Genomic DNA, 20,084 nt, shown 5'->3' with positions numbered 1-20,084 from the left:
AGATACTGTATTCTAAAGGGATTCATCTATTCTGAAAAAAAGTTTTATTCAAGTTTCATTTCATTTGTTTCAGACATAATACAGCCTTTACTGGCATCTTTAATATTACCCAAAATTGACTTTCAAGGAAAAGAAAATATGTTTTTCATGGAAAATGCTGACAAAAGGATGTCTAGCCTTTTTCTGAAGAAAGTAACAAGATCCTTCAGTTTACGTATTCTGACGTTTGTTTTTGTGATTTACATTTGTAAAAGTGGTCTATGATTTTTAATAGCTGTGATTAATTGTAAACAGGAAAACTGAGTAAGCAACATCATTGTCCAAATGACAATATAATTGTATTGCTGTAACTAGGATGTTGACCTTGACAGACAGGAATGAATGACACACAGTTTGAGACATTTTAGGTCTTTCCTAGAAATGAGAGGGAGGGAGGCCAAGCAATGACCTTGAGAGTTATGATTCTCACTTAAATCTAAGAAATCTTCAGAATGAACATCAAGCTTTGAACTTCATACTTCAATTCTAAGCTAGTCTGGATGCCAACATGGTCTCTAACTAAACCATGTGAGTGGAGGTATAAATCGTAATGGTATCATATAGGAACTGGACTATGTGAGTGGAGGTGGCGTAAATCGTAATGATACCGCATAGGAACTAGACTAATTCTAACATGGAACCATGTACATTTCAAGATACATCATGAATTTCTACTGACAGTCACAAACTACATGATGTTATGACCTTGACAGTTATCATTATAACGTGATCTAAGAAACTTTCAGAATGGACATCAATTCAGTGAAGAGCTTGACAGTTATTGATTCTTCCTCTACTTCAAAATGAACAGCAATCTTTGAACTTGATACTTTATCAATTGTAGCCTGGAACCATGTCCATTTCAAGAGACATCAGGTCTTTTTACTGACAGTAAAGAGCTACATCAAGCTACGACCTTGACAGCTATCATAAATTCTAAGAAGCCCTGACATCTAAGATACTTGTGGAATTTACTTTCTAATTTAGGTGAGATCGTATATTCAAATCATCCTGACAAATATGCTATATATTAATTATTTAACAAAAAAAAATTTTCAGTGATGTTATAATAATGAACTTATAAGTTTGAGATTAATGATCTTGGTCTCACAAGAGTATTTTCTAAAGCACACATATTACCAATGTTTGTATTTCAACTTATATTTATGGCAAACCTGGACCTATGACGCTACTGTTAGCCAAACCCAGCAAATTTATCTATATGTGCTTAAATCATGTTTATTTTACCACTGTAGCAGTAAAACTAGAAAATGGACAATTTAACAGAGAGCTTGTCAAACTGAACAGGCAAAACATTATAAGTACTTTGAACCTTTGATCACAGTATAAAAACATACTGTAAACCTAGATACTTTCACTACTAGAACATTTTGTGATTTTACAGTCTTCAGCTAGTTCTCAAAGACCAATTGTTACTAATTACCAGATTGGTACATTGTGTTCATGTACAAGAAGGTATTTTAGTCACTACTTATTTTTGTGTTTTTGTTTTCCAGTGAAATAAGTGAAAATAAGTCTTTAGTGAATATTTCCTGGTTACAGACCTAATGAACATATCTTAAGGATTCTTTTATTGATATTAATAAAGGCAAAAGATTCTAACATAAGGATTATGAATCTAGTAAACACTATAATCCCTAATAAAACTGGGTCTAATATTTTATCAAGTGTATTCATTTCCACTATGATATTATTTATTAATACATTTATTGTAATCTCTGCACAGTAATGAACTGTTTGTTAGAATGGTTACAGTTATACTGACAAAGTGACCTCTTTGGAATCTAGGTTTGAAGCAACTACATAGACTGTCGACAGTCCTTCGTGCGTTTTTTGCTACGTTTTAAAATCGCCGACAAAGTCATCACCTCACTCCGTAGCACTGAATACTAATGCGTACTGATAAGAACTGTGAATGCCAAAGGCACCGGCACTCGCTGTTCAATCAGTATGTGGTTATAGTATTGCTCTGGATCGGAGCGAGGCGACAACTTTAGTTTTAGATAAAACGTAGCAAAAAAGGCATGAATGACTGTCGACAGTCTAGCAACTACGTAGCTTGTTACTCTGCAAAATGAAGTAAAGTATCAATTTCTACTTTATATATGATTATAGTAGTCATCATCAAGTCTTGATCTGCTTATATAATCCCACTACTGACAGGTGGGGTATATTACATAAGTGGAAATAAGCACTGAATCATTCAGACTATGATAATTTATAACTTTGCTATATCATAACTGGCATTGTTACTTTTTTGTTTTCATTCACTTATGTTCTATAAGTCTCTAAAGATATTAAAATTTTGGTTGAAAGTATCTGTATTCATAAATATTTAATAACGCAATCAATTTCAATATGAATAGCATCTTTTTTATCAGAATTCATGGGACATTAAAATATGTACATATCTTTGTCATCAACACATACCACATAGCCCAGAGACTGTTTAATTTACTAATGTTAAAATACATTGAAATCAATACATAAATCACATAGCCCAAAGACTTTTTGTTGGCTTCTTAATGTTAAAATATGTTAATATCTTTGACATCAGTACATAATTATATAGTCTATAGGCTATCCATGGCTTCAAATCTCTAGATCTCTCTTTACCCCTCAAAGCCGCGGATAGCCTCTAGAGTAATAACCATACAGCCTTTTTGTTAGCTTTTTAGTTTTTGTGATGTTAAAACTATGTCATCACTAGCTCAGAGACTTCTCATTGACTTTCTAATCGAGTGATCCAACAATTAGTCTCTAGGTTAACATACCCGGTATATCTCATATATATTATTCATGGAATGGTGAGTAGTTTTTCTCATGCAACATGCAATGTTGTCAAATTGATCTCAAGAATTTCTTTTGTCATGGATATAGCCCTTTTCATGATTAAAATGAATGTAGATACTTTAAAATAAAACACAATACCAAGAATGTGTACATTGCAAAGTGTATATACAAAATTATTTATGAATTTTTACTGGAACATTTAAAATGTTAACTGTTTTTGCTGTGGAAGGTAACTACGTAAAATTTACTGGAGTTTCCAAGTCATTTTACTAGGGTTCGCTACCAGTGTTTTTGCTAAGGGCAGTAAATTACTAAATACATAATATTTAACCGAGCTACCCATTCATTTTATTAACAAAACCCACCAAACTTACAGTAGAATGTATAGGAAACTATGCAATAATTGTTATTTTTACTTTTATAGGTCCCCTTTCTCTTTTAATACCAGGGATACCCCAACCTTAGTAAAAATCACAGTGGTATGAGATAATCGTAGTAATATCATGAAATACACATTATAGTGGCAGTAAGAGTAGGTTTGATGTCAATCTGGGAGTACTTAACTCTGTTATCTGTTTACTGCCCAACCCTACCTAGCTTAGTTAAGTTTATACATGTGTACATCACAATGTGTATGTAGGTGTTGATCCCAACCAAACCTAACTCAACCTAGTTTACATGTAAGTTCATACATGTGCGCATGACAGCATGAGTGTAGGTGATGATAATAAGGGTAAGTGTTTCCTGTACATCAAATTGCTTTGAGAAAAAAAATGCTAAAAAAATTGAAATACAAACTATTTTCCATTCAGATCTCAACACTATAATAATAACCACTAACTGAATTTCTTGCTTCATGATAACATATATTCATGTCACAAACTGATTTGAGTAATAGACTCAGGATATACAATTTCAGCTCTTCACAATGCTTACCACTAGAGGGCGCACTTTGATTTTTGGACTCAGCAGTACATGATGATCCTCAATTAATGCATGCATGTCAAGCTATTACGTTGAAAATCAAGTTATTACGTTGAAAAGAGAGATTATTGTATACCACAAAATTACAGATAATTCATCAAATTGGAATCATTAATGTCTATTTATTTTCTAATTAACAACAAAAAGTAAAATACAATGATTAATTTAATAGCATAATAACAGGAAGTAGGGTAGTTACATCAAATTAGTATTTTCAAATTGACAAAAAGTAAAACGGATAAAAGTATGACAAATATAAGGAGGTATAAGGGACAGTATATTCCAAACAGTGTTTTACAGTTTGATTTGTTCACTGATGAAAATAATCAGAAATTGTGACAAATTTACATATCTTGTATTTAACAATCTTATGTTTTGTATATATTAAAGTCAATTTATTGCAGAGTCAAGATTCAACCAAACCAAAACATAGGTTTTAGTTTGGTTGATAGGAGGAAGGGGGTGATATTGATCTTATGGGATTAGTTTGAACAAATTCACTTCATAATAAATTTATTTTTTAATTCAATTAAAATTCATCAAAATGCCTGCTGGGGTAGGAAACTAGTTTTGGATTCAAGATATGTTTGCATTCATTTACTGCTGATAATAAATTTTCTTCAAATAGATTAGATTTGAGTAAAAAATATATGAAAAATTTGTTATTTATGTAATGTTTATGTTATGCAGAATGGAACATTTGATATGATTTCATCTGGTATGACTTAGTTGACTTTGGTTAGGCTCAAATTGATGATTTAATTTGATTTGATCTGATTTGATCTGCCTTAATATTTGACAGGTTCAATTTGATTTGATTTGATCTGATTTGATTTGATCAGACTTGGTTGATTTTAGTTTGGTTCAATTTGATTCAATTTCAAGTAGATCAGAACAGATTAGATGACATTAGAAGAGATTAGAGCAAGGATTACAGTAAATGAGATTAAGGTACATTTGAGTAGATTACATTTAAATAGATCAGATCAGATTGAAATACAATGAATTAATTTTTAATCAGCTTAGATTAGCAAGATGAGATTATCTATCCCTGTTTGTTTTTTTATCTCAAGAAACATGAAGGAAATTGTGATATTAGGATTTCAGATATTAACGTACTTGACTTAGCTGATGATATAGATGTAGATGTAGTTGACGTCTATTTTAAATTCTAACAGTAAAGGGAAAATTTGGAAAAGTAGGAAGTAAATTATACAAGTGAGACCCACGAATCTACCCAACAATGGATATAGAATGGTTGACACAAAGAATTTGGAACAGATTGCTGTAAAAGTAGTCAGCAAGAAATTGTAGATTAACTGGTTGTTTTTGCTGGCTACCATCCCTTAGCCACATCCCTCATAACTATTCCTTGAGACCGACTGTCCTTCAGGTATGTTAAACAAGGTTTTACAACAGTAAGATGATATTTAGAAAATTTGGGAGTGGAGAATAAAAAATGCCATAACATTACATCATTTCACCTTTTCCACACCTATATTCCGTATCTTCCACTCCTTGCATTGTCCTTACATAATAGTGAAAACCATAGAAAGTCACCTCATTGGTATACAATAGTTGGGAGAAAATACACTCTTTGTGCTGAGATCCTTAATATTTTGTGTGAATTTTGTATCGTCATAGCAACAAGGTGTACATGTACTTACTTGAAAATCTGTGTCTTTGTTTGAGCATCACCAAACTGGACACCAATCTTGCACGGTGTGCACCATTTCTTATACCCAATCTCCTGAAATCAGCTTCTGTCAGTGTGAACAGTGACTGTGTAATGAAGAAGAAAAGGGGTATTGAAATCAAGTCAGGAAGTTGGTTTATATGAAAGTCATTTGTTGCACGTTTTCACAAAGCCCAGACCGTGAGTCACTTAATAGTGGGTTAGTCCTTGAATAAGCCGACATGTACATGTGTTGATTTATAATGTGTATGGATGTAATCTTACAGCTCAAGTATAACATCATTCATTATCTGCTTCATCAGGGAAATTTTCAATGCCAAACTTGTTGTATTTTATGAAATTTTCAGAAACTTTAAATTTTTATTTTTTTGTAAACTGATATAGTGCTCTAATATCATACATATGTTGATTTACAATGATGATGTAATCTTATGGATCAAGAATACAAAGTCAATACAGTACTGCTTCATCAGAAAATTTCCAAGGCTAAATTTTTACATTTTACTAAATTTTCAGGAACAATAAACCTAAGTTTACTATTGACATAGTGCTGCCACATATACATGTGTTGATTTACAATGATGATTATTATAATCTCATGGATCAAGTAAAACGATATCCTGCTCCATCATGTTCCCTCCAAATATTCAATGTCAAAATTGTCATATTTTACAAAATTTTTATAATATAAAATATTCTATAAATTTTATAGCAATTGAAAAGTCTTAATATTTATTTAGGACAACACAGAACTATAGTAACATTTTATTTATACAGAAGCAGACACACACAGGCACACATACATTTGCAGATACAGATACAGATACAGAGACATACATACATACATACATACATACATACATACATACATACATACATACACACATACATACACACATACATACACACAGAGACAGACACACATACATACATACACAAGCACACGCATGCACACACACATGCATACACACATGCATACACACACAGACACAAACACACACATACACACACACACACACACACACACACACACACACACACACACACAGATGACAGGAATTCATACAATCACCAATTGCCCAAAATCTTTCCACAATCATCATTATGCACACATCTGTCCTGGATTGAAATACAGATAATGTTAGTGTTATTAAAAGAGTAGAATTCCATCTGTTCTTGCCTTGGGCTATTCCTGACACAAATCTGTAAGTCCACCATACTCGCCACGGAAACTAGCAAACATGACTTCATTAACCAATGCTCTAGATTACACCAACAGTTTTATTCACGTATATTAAATTTTAATGACGGAAGTACCTACATTTTCTCTCTCCATAATTTCCATACCTTTCTTGACCTTATAACAATCTGACACACACTAACAGCTGACATTTGATAGTGAAAGACATTTCAAAATAACAGTATACATGTAAGTATAAAATAATTTTCTTGCTGATGTTTCAAAATTCCTTCCTGCTACAAAATGTCAGCTACACTACTATCGATATCAGACTACTTTCTAAGCAAGTATTTACTGACAGATGTTCAAAAACATGTTCTGTTTTCTTATTCATATTACAAAATTCCTTCCTTCTACGAAATGACAAGTACACTATCGATATCAGACTACTTTCTAAGCATGTATTTACTCATTGGATGTTCCAAAACATGTTCTGTTTTCCAATACTAAAATTTTCTTCTTTCATGAAATTAAAATGTCAGCGATACAATCAGACTTTACATAAATTATTAATCAAATGTTCAAAACAGGTTCTATTTTATTAATAACTTTTTATAATTATTTTATATTAATATTACACAATTTCTTCCATCTGCAAATATCAGCATTATTACATACTAATATCTATTTCCTCATCAAATGTTCAAAATCGTGCTACTTTCTGTGATAACTCTATTAGTCTCACTTGATACATATCTTCAAAGTAACAATTTAAGACAGTGTGTGGGAGGATTTTATGTTCTTTTGGGACAATAAAAACTGATAATTAAACCATCCAGGTCAAGAACTGAGTGGGCTTACATCTACATATATATAATGTCTGTCATTCTATTTACCAGATGTGTAATTTATTTTTGACAGCTGAGCTGGAATGTGATAGATGACTACTCATATTTTAAAAAGTACGAAATGTAAAAATCACGTCTAGATAAATACTGTATGGATAACAGGATACTTTCATTCCTTCTTTATGATCTACCAATCACAGATGACAACAAATATACAAACTATTTTATACACCAATCACATTCAAGAGAACCAAACCACACGAACCAATGGATTCATATACATTATACCATGTACAAGCCACGTTCAACAAAAAATATGGAAAATATACTCTGGTCATTCTATGTCATGACAACGTGCATCTATGTCATCGGTTCTGCTGTGTCAAAACATTCAAAATTGCCACTACTTTCCCCAATTTTACTTTGATATTACTGGTATAATTATGTTATTCCCAATATTTTTCCTCATTCAGCCGGAAAATACTTGTGACCTAAGGGTTGTCACTACTTGTCTAGCGACTCATAGTGAAAAGGCCCCTTAGGTTACTCGTACTTTCATTGGGTGTATGAAGAAAAATATTGGGGAATAACATCTAAATACAGTACAATACACAACAGAGTGTCTACGAACCTCTGAAATGAAATGATAGTAATACTGTACTTTCCCATACAATTTTAAAAGTCGGAATGAACTATCAATCCCCAAAAAATCTGTTTTTTATCAACTTCTTTGGATCAAGAACATTCTATCTTACCAAGTTTCAACACAAATATTGTATACATGTGACAAGTCACATGACAGTTGTCATGGTGACAACTAGTTAATGACTATGTATGAAAAGTAATATCACAGACTCCATGAAAGAATTTAATAGGAGCTCAAACGAGAATACAAGATTAGATACTATATACAAAATTAGATGACATCCAAATTAAGATTGGTCTCAAGTTTTCACCATGTGTTGCCTATCAAGTATATATATAAAAGCATTGCTACTTGTACACTTGATATATAGACCACTTTAGATTTAATATCTTACACGGCATAGTTTGATAGTAGTTGTGTTATCCTAAGGTATACCTTACAGAATTCTAATGATGACGGAAGGGATCTATGTCAGACCACACATATCATACATTTATGCCATATTTATATTCATTACCACTATCAGTGTGAACTGACACTCAAGAACTTCATATCTATTCCTCACGCTCAATGAAAATTGCAGTGGTTCCAATTATACACACCTACAGAAAAAGGGACTCCGAATGTCAATTCTTCATCAAAGTTTACCAGATAACCAACTATGTGGTTTGAGAATGAATGTTCATAGACTCTAGGTTCATACTAATCTTAGTAATGAAATTTCTATTCTACTCAGAGTCAAAACATTTCGTGGAAGCAAATCAAAAATTTTCACTGACATAATAGTCTATTGTAGCACACCCCTGATGATGCCGAGAGACATCAGCGAAATTTGGGATTCGCTTTCTAGAAATTTTTTGACTCTAAGTCTCTGTGAATAGAAATTTCATTACTATCTATGTGGTTGTTATATTAAGTTTGAAGTTATGAGAAGGAAATCTCAAACACAATTAGTTTGTGTAAAAAATGGCAGTAATGATCATAATTACTCTTAATCTAAGAGTAATGATATTCCCTTTGGTGCTATTCTTTTTAATATCTGAATTCTGTCATTTGATGACACAACTTCTTTCAAACTACATTGACAAATATGAAGAGTTGGAAGAGGCACTACTATTTATTGATGTGAAAATATCTCAGGTTTAAAACTTTTACTATATGTTACTAGTTTCATCATTTACTATATGTTACTAGTTTCATCATTTACTATATGTTACTAGTTTCATCATTTACTATATGTTACTCGTTTCATCATTTACTATATGTTACTCGTTTCATCATTTACTATATGTTACTAGTTTCATCATTTACTTTTTGTACTGGTTTTACAGATTTTATATTTACAAAGATGTTGACTATCAAACTGATGTCTGCTCCATTTGAAATGTTAGACTAATCCAGTCATTACCATCCAACAAATTAGATTTACAATTTGGAACGCTGACAAGATAACAAGATTATAAGTGCTACTGTGAGATGTCGTAAATTAATCCCTATTAAAATACTGTGGTACATATTTGATAGCCACCACAGTTTTACATTAGCTATATGGCTCTCTCCATTACAGACAAAACTGGCACAATTTCCTACATCACACCTGACAAAGATCCTGTAAATGTTTTGGAATCTACTCAATAAACTGTAACTTAAAGATACTCTACAAAATAGTTCAAATGTCTCCATTTTTTTTAATTTTTTTTTTTTTTAATCCACTTAAAGTTCCTAATACAATGCTGATAATCATACTATGACAGAACTTCATGACCCATGTGTGTAAATGTCACTGTGTGACATACTTGGGGTATTTGTATGAACATTTTCTGCATTCTCTGCTGCCATACTTTCGCAAGCATAGCGAGTGAAAGTGCAGAAGAAAACACTTCAAGCATGAGTGCAAATATCCCCAAGTACCCACACTGGCACACACGTGGCATGGGGGGGTGGGGGGTGGAGAGGGATGGGAGTGGGTGGTGTTTGTTATCATGACATGTTGTTAATCTGAAATGAAAAGAATTCCATTAAAATTATACAATGCCATCATGCAATTTCATTACAGAACAATTGCATCCTCATTTGCATATCATTTGCATGCAGGTATGCAGTGTCAATACCACACTAGTGTGCACCCGCACCGGTGCAAGTAATCATTGCTACATATGTAATGTACTGCAGTGCAAAACCACTACACTGCAGTGTGCATGAGTACTGGTGCAAGTAATCACTGGTGCATATGTAATACTACCTAGGGTGGTAAATTTTTGATCTTCTGACCAATAGATTACCCTGTACATACATACTAAGACTTCACACACCAATATCCCTAGGGGCTTCAATGCTCTGTTCTATACACATGTCTGTATAGAGTTCAAATTTCATCAGGGTTACTACTTCCTCAGCTACTCTTATCAAAAAGTCATATAAGGTCAAACAAAGGTTACTTAAGGTCATCTCAATCAACTAGTGGCACATTTAGGACTCTTGTTGAGTCTATCAAGTGGATTAACATATTATCACCACAGCATATGTTGCAATCTTTAGTATATCAGTAGTCCCTACATTCTAAATACATTACTCGATGTTCAGTTAATACTCTAGCCCAGAGATTGGCTATCTATTTGTCAGAATGCTAAAGCCAGTATGTGCTAATCTTGAATCTCCTGTATATTTATAACAGTATTGCAGCTAGTTTGGGGAATCTTCTTCATAGCCATGTCATAATTCTTTTATATTATGCCCTAGCAAACTATTAAAACTAAAGTTACATTGTGATGCGATTTGACATAATATCCCCTTTCAAAATGCATTGGTAGTGTTCATTTCTTTTCCCCTACACTCCCTCCTCTCTGACAGCACAGTGTAGTGGCAGAGTTCACCTGTTTTCAATGTTTTCATCAACGTTCCGTCCCCTTCTTTCACAGTTCAGCAGCCGAGTTCACCTGTTTTTGGATACCCTCCCTCCCCTTCTTTGACAATGCAGTGGCCAAATTTACCTTGTTTTCAGCTATCTTCCTCCCCTTTTTTGACAATGCAGTTACCAAGTTCACTCAATTTCAGCTATACTCTCTTCCCTCTCACAGTACAGTGGCCAAGTTCACCTGTTTTCAGCTACACCTCTCCTCCCCTTCTTTCACAGTGTATCGGCTGAGTTCACCTTTTTTTGACTACACTCCCTCCCCATCTTTCACAGTGCATTGGCTGAGTTCACCTTTTTTGACTACACTCCCTCCCCTTCTTTCACAGTATAGCAGCCAAGTTCACCTGTTTTCAGCTATACTCCCCCTCCCCTCTGACAGTGCAGTGACTGAGTTCACCACAACCACTTGTGTAAATATCCAAAGTACCACATATATACATATATACATCAAGTCATTTCACTGTCAAAATACAGGCATCATTTATCAAATTTCAACTAATGTCTTTTTTAATATCGAGACCAAACAGAGCCAATTCACGATATGCTATGCTATTAATTGCGATTAAATTACTTTATGGAAAGAAAACACTCTAATGCAATGCCATAACTAAACAAGCAGATTCCTAAGTTTGAATTTCACATTAGATACCAAAATATTGACAAATCACTTGAAAATGTCACTTTTTAAACAATCTCAAGAGAGATGGATTGACACAAGTTCAAAGTGATCATGGATACAGGGAACTGTCACCGTGAAAACTCAATACATGACAACTTAATCTTCATCGCTACATCAAACAATTCCTTTGAGTCTATATGAGTAAAAATATGTATTACGTGACAAAATGGACGTTCTCCAGGTGGACTTACAAAATTACATTATTAAGATTGACTGATTACGGAAAATGTACCATTTCAAGATATGGAAGACAAATTTACTCATCTGTCAGTGAGTCTTTCCAATATTGATCGATCAAGCAATATCTCTTTTCATATTTTGATTAATTGTCTGAAATTTGGTGAAATCCAACTTTTTTCGTTTCAGTATGATTCAGTTCCAATTATCTTGTGAATAAAATAGTTCAACACTGATTGATAGAGCAATATCTCACTGTCATATATATTGAATGATCTGTGACTGAAAAGTCAAATTCCAACTAGTTCTCCAATCTTTTTTATTGAATTCAGTTCATTTGTGAGTAAACTTTCATGATTTGATAAGATATAGCTTTATTACAACCATATAGAAAATTGACAATTCTATTTGGGTATATAAAGTGTAATAAGTTTTTCAGATTTTTTTTTCAGTTCATCTGTGAGTAAACTTTAATAATGTATTGATCAAATTTAAAAACAATATTTTGATGACATGGTGAACTGAGTGTCAAAATTCAAACTGTTTTTTTTTTTCAGATCCTAAACTTCCATTCATCTGAATACAACTTTGAAACATTGATTGTTCAAACAATAATCTTCAATATTTTGACTTTTTACAGTTGGTGACCTGAATATCCAAAATCCACTTTTTCAGATTGCTATGATTCAGTTCCATTCATCTGTAAGTAATACTTTATAACACTGATTGATAGAGCAGTATATCTTTCATATTATGACAACTCCTTGATAACAAATTTGGTAAATTGAGAGTCTGAAATCTCCAATATCCATATCTTTCTATACAGTTCACTTCATTTGTGGAAAGCACACAATATTATTACACATGTACCAGATATTACTTACACTGGTGCATACTGGTGGTATTTGCACTGCAGTACAACAGACCGGTATGCAAATGATATGCAAATGAGCACATGATCATTCGTTCTACATAAAAGCGTGTGATCGATCACAATTGTGTCATTTTTATTCAGAAATTCGTTGTTTCAGATAAACATATGTAATAATAACAGAACCCCATGCCACCTGAATGCAAGCGTTGGTACTATAAAGGGGTATTTTTACTTATGCTTGCATTGTTTTCTGCTGCAGATAACACTGCAAACACTTGTGCAAATACCCCATATATGCCACATTTGCACTTGTGCCTCATAGAGTGTACATTATGTTATCAACTTATAACTCATTCATAAAAGACTTCAAACCACAGTACATGTATAGACACCAGATACGTTGATTGACTAACTGGCTCTAACATAAATTTTGCATGAAGTGAGTGGCAATTTTTTTTTCATTTTCTTTGTGTATTTTGCTCCATTGTTGAATTGTAATGGTACAAAGCACTCATTATTAAATAAGAGAAATTAAATTTACATGTCTGTGTTCGAAACTTCAACAGCGATGAATGAATGATGTATATTCCTTTTTGTATGCTTCAATTAGTTATCTTGTACTTATGAAGTTTGTAAATTGGTTGTCAAAGTCTCACTTTCATAATTTTGTGAATGGAGTGTGACACCCTCATTTTTCAACTTATGGGAATCAGGTTTTCTGAGTTTCGTCACGTCCGTCTCGTCAAGAACTGTCATTTACTGCACATGAGTTTATAAAGTACGAATAGTGAAATTGAATGCATGCATAACACAGACAATACCAGACAGAATTCCAAACACTGAACTACTACACTAACTGATCATTTCAATGTAAGTTAAAGTATGACATTTTAAATTATTGCCTTGAGTGACTCAAAGGCCTTTTAGTTTTCTGAGTAAATATCAGTGATAAAGAAAACTGGCCTTCCAGTCTTGCTAACAGAGTTTTTGTAAGCTGTGTATAAGGTTAGTTACTTTTGTATGTATGATGATTGTGGACCTCAATTACACAGCTTAAAATGACTTATATACCTCTATAAGATACAAAGAACTTCACAATATCTCAACCTTGCATGTTCAGCAGATATGCATTATCTGAAAAGAGTATAAATGGCAAGATTTCTTCTTTCAGGATGGTGGGGAAGAGGGAGGAGGTGATCTATAGGAGACTCAGGAAATGGAATTAAAGTGTTTATACCGTTTTAGAATTTTTAATAAATGTAAAAGCAACAAACAGAAGAGGGGAAGGAGGAGAGGAAATTAAAAATAGAAATAAAAAAATGGGGGGGGGGGGTGTTTCAGGATAAACAAGGAAGACAGGAGAAAGGAAAAGGTTTTAATAATTGTATATGTACATCTCTTCTATTCAATCTAACTGTAAATTCTAGGCTGTCACTCTATCCTCAGACCACTAACGAAGTAGTAGTTAGTAGTCTGAGCTCTATATCACATGATAGAGTGACTATGCTCTAGATACATGTACATGTAAAAGGTACAGTAAAACATGAAAATAATAGATTAATATTTGATATTTAAAATACTAATATTCATTAATGTTAGGACAGATAAAAAATTCTAGACTAGGACCATGTGATGGTATTATATCTGACAGAGAGGCTAGATGTCCGATTGAGTCAAAGATCACATGGTACATCATATGTCTTCACTTTGTGACATATTACATTAAAACCTAGTAAGACAACTTATGTACTCATTAGTATTTCTGTCATCCATTATACATTGGAAATATGGCATCCTTGAACTCTGTAACTAATGACAACCTTGTACTGTAAGTCTGTTTCTATCACTTGTCAATCAACTCATCATACCATGCCCAAGCCAAGTTATACACATTCAAACAGATAACATAAAATTTATATTCTACTCATATTATTCATCATACCATGTCTATTAAAGCCAAGTTATACATGTTCTAACAGAAAATGTGGAATTTATATCCTATATCATATTGTTCATTATATCATGCACAAGTCAAGTTATACACATTCGAACAGAAAACATGGAATTTGCACCCCTCATCATATTGTTCATTACATCATGTGAAAGTCATGTTTACACATTCTAACAGAAAATATAGAATTTATACCCTACGCCACACTGTTCATTATACTATGCATAAGCCAAGTTATACACCTTCAAGCAGAAAATGTAGAATTTATACACTGGTTGTTCTACATCACAAAAACATGTACCTATGGCATTGGTTATGCAGTGCTTGACATGCAGGTACATGTACGGGTCAAAACCTTCAAAATCAACTATTCAACTAAGCTCAATTTTTTTTTAAATACACCTGTGATTATAAATGTATAACCATATTCTTCTAAAATGTTGCTTCATTTAGCCAGAAATAGTCATGACATATTCTATATGCTATCCATGGCTTCAAAGAGAGATCCTGAGATTTGAAATTATGGAGAGCGCACATCTAGACTACAAATAACAAGGCCCCTTATGTTACTCATTTTTCTCAGCTAAATGACAGAATATATTGGGGAATAATATAGATCAAGCCATACTATTGGGTATACTGGATTTAATTTCAATCGTTATCATGTACATGCATAATAAAATTTAATCGTTCCAACAGCAATATGACCTTTCATATATGATAATTAAATTATAACACCAGAAGCATATGAAATAAGAAATTTAATATACACAAAATATTCCTTTATCAAAATGACTCCATTCTTTAAAACAACATGAAATATATATCAACATTCACTATCTTATATTTATTTGCTATACATATTATATAAGCTTGTAAAATACTTTTCTTTAAAAGTGGCCATATGTCGACCATTGGGTATTTGCTTTGGCTTTTTAATTTATAAAACAATTTTATCATGGCTTCCTACTTGAAAAATCAATGTGAAACAACATTGACCAGGTCTGTGTTTGTAACTTAATAAATTGCAAAAAGTTTTTTTTTTTAAATGTGTAAAATGTTTCCTATTGTGTGTACTCAATAAATTGCAAAAAGTTAAAAAAAATGTGTAAAAGGTTTGCTATTGTGTGTACAATAACAAACATTTTACACATTTATTAATCTTTTGCAATTTATTGAGTTACAAACACAGACTTGGCATGTGTTCTTTCACATTGATTTTTCAAGTAGGAAGCCATGATAAAATTGTTTTATAAATCAAAATAAATACCCAATCCTCGTCCATATGGCCACTTTAAAATTGTGCTATCAGCTATTAGATAAGTAGCTATACATAGATGTGAATGTTAGACACCATTATTATCTGACAGCAATGAGATTTCTACATCTCAGCAAATATGCATGACAAACTGACATGTCTGCTGATCACTGAAAATTACAAAATAACTGTATTCAGTTCATAAATTTTAACATTTACTCCTTTATTTCATTCACTACATCCGTACAAACTTTACAACGAATCTCAGAAGAAGAATTTGTGTCACTAATTACTCTAATTTTACGGTATAAAACTCTTGTATTAATTAAATTAATTAATCAATTCATTTATTCATTAGGTATGACAGATCAATATAACGTAGAAGCTAACAGTTTGATTCCAAACTCTGGATAATAAAATCAACATAATGATACAGACAGGTTCATATGTTTATGTCATAATTATGGAACTATAAATAGGTCTATAAAAATTAATACGCCACAGACAATAAATTTTACCTCATCACAGCATATACTGCTGCTAATATAAACTTCTGATGACTTCATCAGATGATTCATTTCACATGATTACTCATCTTGCTGTTCTTTTTGTTGAATTACCTTTCCTTCTTTCTATTAAACCCTATCTCAATCCAGAACACACGACATACATGTTATCAGGTTTCCATCAAATAATAATGTACCATAAACATATCAATGTTTGATTCTCTATCTCAGTTCCAGAAAACAAATGACACACCATTGCATTTTTTATATTTATTATATGCCTTGCATACCACACTACACTATACGACCCCATCCCACCCTACCCCACACAACACAACACAACACAACACAACACAACACAACACAACACAATACCACACCACACCACACAACATCGCACTGCACAATACCACACACAACACAACACAACACAACACAACATACCACACTGCACAGCACAACACAACACAACACAACACAACACAACACAACACAACACAACACAACACAACACAACACAACACAACACCACACCACACCACACCACACCACACCACACCACACCACACAACACCACACAACACAACACATGTACATGTAAGTTATCGCATTTCTATCAAATTGAAATAATATACCGGTACATTTCACCAGAAAACACATCGGTGTTTGATTCTTTATCTCAGTCCAAGAAAACACATGACGCAATTGCTTTCCATAAATATGTATATATATACCTTACATAGTATCACCTAGCTACTAAACCAACTGAGTATATCAATCACAACACAACACAATATATGTAGATTGTACATGGAAGTTATTAGGTGTCTATCAAATAATATCTACATACTGAGATCATGTCAATGTGTGAATCCCTGTATCTCTGTTCACCAACACGATTGACACATCATTACTTTTTTGACACACCATTATATATTTATACCTTGCACACATCACCTACACTAACCCTATCTCAATCACCTAACACAACACATGTAAGTAAGTTATCAGGTTTCTATTAACTCATACATTTATCTTTCACACACATCTCAATGTTTGAATCCCAGTTCTAGGAAACAATTAACACATCATTACTACATTTTACATATCACCTATACAATGTATGTACTAATTAATCATTCCAGAACCAACTTAATCATGTATGTATGTTATTAGGTGTCTATGAAATAACAACAGTACTGCAATGTTTCAAACCCTAACTAAGAGCTTATTATGGTCAGAGAAGTCATGAATATACATTGCTCATCTAATACATATTCATGTCTCCTAGCTAATACCTATAAGTTAACAATGTACCACTGCACGAACAATAGTGGTGAAAAAGAGTTTCAAGTTGGTGTTCCTTGGCAACTGAGCAAAATCAAAGTTATGTCGATTCATGAAATAACTCTCCAGAACTCAAAGTTTATGAAAATACCATTATTTCCTTGAGAGTTTACCTTTAAAAGTCACATAAACACAACACACCGTCTGAACACAAAAAACTGTTAGTTTCTTTGCAATAGTCATATGTATACCTTGCGTACATCAAAATTTCATTCATTATTCTTATCCTATCTCAATATCATAACCAAATAATTTGTTGTTAGGTTTCTACAAAATAATCATTTTTTGAGTACACATAAATGTTTTTATAAGTTACAACAACAAACACACATCAACTATTAGTTTTCTATGCTATTGTTGAATATATCAATATTCTAGTTTCTTATATTAGCTACATGTATCAATCATTACCTTAATCACAATACCTTGTAAGTTTCTGTTTAATATGTTAGAACTTGCACATATCAATAATCTTTTTCAGTTATAGAAAATGTTTAATTCATTACCAAGCCAAAGGATTATAGTATAGATCAGTTGCCTACAGTGGCAGACTTTTAAAATAAGCAGTAGCATATTCCTTTTATTTTGTATCATTAGTGATTTTTATGCCTGGTTGGCATTATTTTACAACCAATATAAGTTATTGTGTGTCTGTGAAATATTCAATAACCAAGTATACATCAATACTTCAAGTTCAATTGTTAAAGTCGCACAGAACAACACATTATAAGAATTCCCTTTTATACTTTCACTATATTCATATATATACCATACTTTTCATATATCAATACTTTAAATGTTAGCCTGTCCACTGCGCTATCAAGAGACATCATTTAATAGCTGGATGTACCTCCCAGTCCTCGTATTCACCGCTTGAATACGAGGACTAGGAGGTACAATATGAGCTAATGATGTATCTGGACAGCACAGTGGGCAAGCTATCAAATGTAAACAAATGAGTAAAGTTCCAGTGAAATAATCCAAGTACACATTGAAACTAAATGTTTGATAAGTCATAGAATACAACACATTTTAAACATATTGTCACATTCACGTACTAGGAATTCCCTGCAATAGTTGTATGCATACATATACCTTACATTCATAACTATTTTATTCGATTAAGCTGCATGTCACTGAGGGCAATTTTATTAAGCTTTATTCACATTCTTTGTATCAACACACGTCAGACAGACACAGAATACTAAATCTGTGTTCTATAATGTCCATATGTTACTCATTGGCGACAGATTTCTATCAGGTTGCCTAGATGGTAGCAAAAAGGTGCTTACCATGTCATTGATTATAAATGTGTGTACATGTTGTTTACACTCTGACTACTCTAGAGGTTAAGCTGCAGAGATCACATGTTTTGATTGGTTGGAAACAACAGCTTACACAGGTATAAGAATTCAATTTGACAAAACCGGAGATTTATTTTCACTTATATACATGTACAAGATGAATCACATCTACTATTTGTAACATATATTACACCACAGAGGTGTGAGTAGGGTGGGGTGAGGGGTGGGAGTAAGGTGTGGATGAGGGGTGTGAGTAGGGTGGGGTGTGGGGGGGGGGGAGTAAAGTGGGGGTGAGGGGTGTGAGTAGGGTGGGGATGTGGGATGGGAATAAGGTGGGGTGAGGGGTGGGAGTAACTTGATGGGGGTGAGGGGTAGGAGTAAGGTGGGGGTGAGGGGTGGGAGTAAGGTGGAGGTAAGGGGTAGCTATGGATGTAAAAATTGAACAATTGCCAAGTTTCGATACTAACAACTATTTGATGTTTGTACCTCTGAGACTGAATTACTAGTATTTGCTATGCAGTGTTTTATTTTTATGTTATCACTATATCAGTTTTAGGTGAAATTAAACACTCATCCATAAAGTCATCCAGGGTGGAGGTGGGGGTTAAACTTCAATCATACAACCCTAGCCACGTATTCAGACTTTTACAATTCAACACTTATTATGTTGCATCAAAAGATGTGAGAATCACTTACTTGTGAACTCCATCTATTGAAGCATGATGTGCACTCACCCTTAATTAAAGATGGAAGTGGGAGGTTATCATAAAATCATGGCCAGGTAGGGGACGATCACACAATGTCACACAAGCTCAATAAGCAAACTTTGTTCATTTAAGGGGGAGGAGGTCAGCCATCAATGCGATT

At 33.1% G+C, this 20,084-nt stretch overlaps 1 protein-coding gene across 1 annotated transcript in view; it reads right to left on the bottom strand.

The window, feature by feature from the left end:
• LOC144441512 (breast cancer anti-estrogen resistance protein 3 homolog) overlaps window positions 1-20,084 on the bottom strand; it is a 70,237-nt gene that overhangs the window by 25,910 nt on the left and 24,243 nt on the right. Inside the window, exon 3 of the mRNA XM_078131096.1 lies at window positions 5,505-5,619. Coding sequence (XP_077987222.1) covers window positions 5,505-5,619 — 115 coding nt within the window. The remainder of the gene's footprint in view (window positions 1-5,504; window positions 5,620-20,084) is intronic.

The sequence above is a fragment of the Glandiceps talaboti genome, chromosome 10, assembly GCF_964340395.1.
Source record: "Glandiceps talaboti chromosome 10, keGlaTala1.1, whole genome shotgun sequence".
Taxonomy (NCBI): Eukaryota; Metazoa; Hemichordata; class Enteropneusta; family Spengelidae; genus Glandiceps; species Glandiceps talaboti.
This window is presented reverse-complemented; position numbering and strand designations above follow the sequence as displayed.